Source organism: Gadus chalcogrammus, chromosome 13 (genome assembly GCF_026213295.1).
Source record: "Gadus chalcogrammus isolate NIFS_2021 chromosome 13, NIFS_Gcha_1.0, whole genome shotgun sequence".
NCBI lineage: Eukaryota > Metazoa > Chordata > Actinopteri > Gadiformes > Gadidae > Gadus > Gadus chalcogrammus.
In genome coordinates, this window is record NC_079424.1 from 4,892,312 (window position 1) to 4,898,237 (window position 5,926).

The 5,926-nt window shown below is 49.7% G+C and overlaps 1 protein-coding gene across 1 annotated transcript in view; it reads left to right on the forward strand.

Moving 5' to 3' along the window:
* c1ql4b (complement component 1, q subcomponent-like 4b) overlaps positions 1-3,897 on the forward strand; it is a gene marked incomplete at its 5' end in the record, with an annotated part of 11,395 nt that extends 7,498 nt beyond the window's left edge. Inside the window, one exon of the mRNA XM_056606436.1 lies at positions 3,718-3,897. Within this exon, the coding sequence (XP_056462411.1) occupies positions 3,718-3,897 (180 nt within the window). The remainder of the gene's footprint in view (positions 1-3,717) is intronic.
* Between the last annotated feature and the right edge of the window lie 2,029 nt (positions 3,898-5,926).

Genomic DNA, 5,926 nt, shown 5'->3' on the forward strand with positions numbered 1-5,926 from the left:
GATAAAGTTTTGGTATGTATTGCTGGTATATTGGTGGCATATTGTTGATAAAGTTTTTATATATTCCTGGTATATTGCTGATATCCTTTTGGTATATTGCTGGTATATTGTTGATATAGTGCTGGAATATTGTTGATAAAGTTTTGTTATATTGCTGCTATATTGTTGATATAGTTTGGTATATTGCCGGTATATTGCTGGTATGTTGTTGGTATAGTGTTGGTTATATTGCTGGTATGTTGTCGGCATATTGTTGGTATTGTGTTGATAGTGTTGGTAGGCCTATAGGGTTAATATATTGTTAGTATATTCTCGGTGTATGTTGTTATAGGTTGTTGATATATATTGTTGGAACATCACTCAAGCTGAGATGAATATATCGTCATGGGATTGTTGCCATTCAACCGTGACGGCAGATGTCGGATTTACAAGATGGCAGAATCTGAAATATAATTTTTTTTTCCCCCCCCGTAAGTCCCCTTAGTTCATCTCTGGGGAGCTATTTGTGGCCCTCAGAGTATCACAATCTACACCAAATCTGGAAATATCTGTCATATGCTCGGCTGTTTCTGAGCGGTTCACTTGACGTCACATAACACAGAACACAGACGAAAGCGTCGTTATAAAAGCGCCGTGGATCGGAGCCGGCGCTACGACTGCGCTGGGTCGCGTTAGCGGCCGCGCGCCACTTTTTCACAGCGCGTTTGACCGCAGTAGCCCATCGTGAGACCCCCGTTTATGGTGGTTGTATAGAGTTATCGAGGAGTTGCAGCTATTAAAGGGGAGAAGGGGGGAGAAAGGGGGGAGAGGGGAAGAGAAGGGGGGAGGTTGGCTGCCATGTCAGTTCAGCTACCAATTACCGTAGCCTGTTGCCCCGGCAGCCGCCAAGGCTCTCTGTGTGTGGGTGCACGTGCACGTGTGTGTGTGTGTGTGTGTGTGTGTGTGTGTGTGTGTGTGTGTGTGTGTGTGTGTGTGTGTGCGCACGTGTGTGTGTGCGCATGTGTGTGTGTGTGTGTGTCTGTGTGGGTATATACGTATGTTTGTTCGTGCACGGCTCTGTGTGTGTGTGTGTGTGTGTGTGTGTGTGTGTGTGTGTGTGTGTGTGTGTGTGTGTGTGTGTGTGTGTGTGTGTGTGTGTGTGTGTGTGTGCACGCTTGTGTGTGTGCAAGAAGAGGCGTGTTGTCTCATGAGACCTGCCATAGCAGCAAGCCGTTAATCAATCCGATTTAGACCAGCGTGGGACACGCTTAGCCAACAACACACACACACACACACACACACACACACACACACACACACACACACACACACACACACACACACACACACACACACACACACACACACACACACACACACACAGACAGACAGACAGACAGACAGACAGACAGACAGACAGACAGACAGACAGACAGACAGACAGACAGACAGACAGACAGACAGACAGACAGACAGACAGACAGACAGACAGACAGACAGACAGACAGACAGACAGACAGACAGACAGACACACACACACACACAAACGCACGCGGGTGCCTGCGTGACCTGCATCTCATCTCGCCCTACGGAGGGAAAGGCATAAAGTGCGAGGAAGGAAGCGGGGAGAGATGGATAGACGGCTCTAGGATGAAGCGACAGAGAAGGGGGCGCCAACGGGAGGGGGATGATGGAGGACGGAGGACGGAGGTGGTTCTGGTGGCGGAGGTGGAGAAGGAGGAGGAGAGGGAGGAGGTGGAGGAGGAGGGCTGAGCTACAAGGCGGAGACAGCAATTAATGTGCGTGGTGTGTGTTGAATCCCAAAAAAAGAGAGAGACAGCGAGGCGGGGGAGATATCGATTTGTTTCGTTTGGGGCCGCGGCGGCGTGGGGCACCATTACTCAAACCGGGGGAAACAGGGAGAATTAATGAGTTAAATACACGACAACGAGGACGACATGTTATCACTGCTGAGGGGGCCGGGGGGGGGGGGGGGGGGGAGGTATGTTGGGGGTGAGGGAGTCTGGTCTAGTGTGGAGGGGTGAGTTTGGGGGTTGCCTAGGGGGGTCTGCTCCAGTGAGGAGGGGTCTGGTCTAGGGTGGGTTAGGGTTTGGGGTGCTCTGTAAGCGCCGGGTGGGGGTGACGGAGCCCTGGTGGGTGGGGCTGACGGAGCCCTGGTGGGTGGGGCTGACGGAGCCCTGGTGGGTGGGGCTGACGGAGCAGGCGTATGACTGGGATGATGGAGGGTGCGCGGCGCTGCAGCTGGGCGGTCGGACGGGGACAGAGCGAGCCGGGGGGGATTTGCATTCATTAATATGGATGTGCTTGTGTACTCTATTCTCCCGCATTAAATGGATGGGCTGCTTGAATAAGTGGTTACTTATCCCACAATAGGGACATTTATTAGAAGCTGATTTGCCTATTGGCTCCAGAGCCGGACGCCGGTATGAATGGGGAATAAATTGCCAACAGTTTGGGGTAGATGGGCCATTAGTGATGCGTATTAGTGATGCAAGAGCAGTCATGCACTCGCCACCCCCCCGCACCCCCCCCCCCCCCCCCCCGGTAGACACCTCTCTCTAATTCATTAAGAACACACTCGATAAATTAATCTGATTTAATTTGTTTTTACTACCAAATCTTTGCTTAATTTAATGTGACCGAGTGTGTGTGTGTGTGTCTAAAGCTGCCTTGCTTTATTTTTAACCTGTTATTCCCAAATAAATAGAGCAATTCTCCTGCGTGTAGTCAGTGACCTTTGACCCCTTGGACCTCAGGGGGTCTCGTGACCCCGCTGTGGCCTACCACTCACGGTCGGGATCACAGATGTGGCACCTTACCTTGGTTATGGGTCTACTGGTATGGCACCAGTAGACACTGCCCGCCCAGTGATAACATCCCCCCTGCTGATGTGGGTCGCGCAGTCAAACCCACATCCTGTGAAGGGTACATGAACAGGAAGTGACTCCACCCTCCTACGGAGAAGATGGAACCATAGGGAGAGGAATCAAGTTTAAAAGGTTTTTCACAGCCTGTACGGGTCACATATTCATACAGGCTGTGCAGTGAAATGTTTGTGTGAAATAAAATACAATAGAATAAAAATAGAATAAGTACAATACAATATACGCTTTAACTGAATCCTCTATGGACACGAAACGTAACCCCCTGAATGATACTGAGTGTGTGTGTGTGTGTGTATATGTGTGTGTGTGTGTTTGAACTCTTCTTCTACCCATGTGCTGTAGGTCAGCCTGCTCTAAAGCGTGTAGCCTTTAATATGAAGACATGAGGAATAGACTCATAATGTGTGTGTGCCCGCTCTTCATCTGTAATTAACATTTAGCCGGTGCTGATGAACCCGGTCTGAAATGCGGTTGAAGCTGGAGGCTCTGCAGGTCACATGACCTGTCGATTTTATGTCAAAGGACAAAGTGTCTGGGGAGATGGAAACACGTGCAGGAAAAGGTCTCTTCTAATCAGTCTCCTCTGGCATGCTATGTGTTAGTGTGAGTGTGTGTGTGTGTGTGGCCACACCATCACCTGGTCCTGTGTGTGTTTGTGTGCGTGCGTGCGTGTGTGTGTGTGTGGCCACGCCCTTCACCTGGTCCTGTGTGTGTGTGCGTGTTTTTGATTGTGTGTGTGTGTGTGTGTGTGTGTGTGTGTGTGTGTGTGTGTGTGTGTGTGTGTGTGTGTGTGTGGCCGCGGCCTCACCTGTCCCTGTGTCTCTGGGTCCAGGTGCGGGCCAGCGCCATCGCCCAGGACGCCGACCAGAACTACGACTACGCCTCCAACAGCGTGATCCTGCACCTGGACGTGGGCGACGAGGTGTGCGTGCAGCTGGACGGTGGCAAGGTCCACGGGGGGAACACCAACAAGTACAGCACCTTCTCCGGGTTCCTCATCTACCCCGACTGACGGAGCCCGCCCCGCCCCGGAGCCCCCTCACACACACACACACACACACACACACAGACAGACAGACAGACAGACAGACAGACAGACAGACAGACAGACAGACAGACAGACAGACAGACAGAAACACACACACACACAGACAAAGACGCACACACACATCGACTCAAACTAACATACACACACACACAAACACACACACAGACAGACACTACCACGCACACACCCACCACCCCAACACACACACGACAGGGAAGCCTTCACCGCGCTGATGGTACAGACCTGCCCCCACCCCCCGTGTGTTGCTGTATATAAACTCCATGTTCCCTGAAGCTTGTCATCACCGGTATGTAACACGGCCCAGTTAAAGCAGACTGGTGTGATTCCAGCGGTATATATATATCCTATGTAGAGGTTTACACCTGATGACCCGAAGTGTGCCGCCTCTATTCTGTATCATGAACAGTGTGTGTGAGCATGGAGACAGTGATTCCAGTCTATTGATCTTTTATATCGGCCTAATGATGTGTGTGCGCGTGTGTACACACAAACACACACACCCACTCACAGAGACACAAACAATTTTTAATTAGTTTGACTTTTCCAGTATCAGTGGTACATTGGAAAACTTTAACACAACGTTCGTTTCTGCCAGTGGTCTGGAATCTAGTGGAAGGATCTCTGAACACAGACTAAGACTAGAGACTCCCGCGGTGGCTTCAACACAGGAGATAGATTCTCAATGTGGCTGCAGACACAAAACGAGAAAAAAGCCATGAATACATCGACGTGAGCTGATAGCACATCAACACCCGGAGCTCATCCAGGAGGCTGGACCCTGTGCAGTGTGTGCGTGTGCATGTGTGTGCGTGTGCCAGTTTGTGTGTCTTGGTGTGAGTTTTTCTTCTGTGTGTCTGTGTCTGTGTGTTTTCTCTGTGTGTGCGCGTGTGTGTGTCTGTGTCAGTGTTTTTTTTTTCTGTGCGTGCTTCAGTGTGAGAGAATCTGTGTGCATGTGTATTTTTCTGTGCGCGTTTGTGTGTGTGTGTGTGTGTTCGTTTTTTTCTGTGTGTGCTTGTGTGTGTGTGTGTGTTAAGTAAAACAAATTGTTTATTTAATCAAACGACACACACACCCACACACACCCACATCTCCACCACATCGATCGTGAGGTTTAAGACGGTTCCTGGGAGTCAGGATTATGATGGAGCTCCGGGCCACTAATGAGGCTGCTTCTGTCTCTTCCTTCCCTGCACCTCTTCAACACGCACGGCTACTTCAGAGAAACGACCACCTTGTGAAAGAACTGAAAATGTGCGGACGATTTTTTATACAATCATAATCACGTCTTCTGTGTTGTTTACGTCATCTACGCGTTCTGTCTGTTACTCGTATGATATAACCATACATTTAACAACCGAGAGTTGGTGTTGAGCTGCCCAGAAGCATGTCCAATGTAATCCAAACAGTACTCTAACCTTGATTTATGATCCACCATTACAACGTGTCTATTCAGATTTCCATACGGCAGAACCTCTTCATCATAAGATCATCTTGCCGAGTGTGATACCAAGACATAAGAGTGTGCAGCTTCTTAATGGACATGCTGCACACACACTCAACCCAAATCAACCCACACGTTCCTCTACCCGCAGATATACGGAATATCACAAACACCGATGTATATTAACAAGGCAAACAAAACTCCAACTCTTAACTTGTAAATATGTAAGTGTCACAAAAGTAATCTTATATCAAATATGATCTGTTAGCGATGGAAAACCGCTCATCTAGTCTTTGAATGACAGCACAAGTTACCAGGACTGTCTGGAAGCGCTGAGAGGAGAAGGAATCACGGCGACAGGATGCAGACAGCCATGTGAAGGTGAGGCAGGCATCGCCAGGGGAAGTCTGCACCGGCCAGGTGATGTCCGCACTGCATGTGTGCAGGTGTGGGCCAGTGCCTGGACCTCCTTCACACCAGAACAAACTGGCCCCTGTGTGGTAAACACTCACATGCCATCAGTGTGTCCCC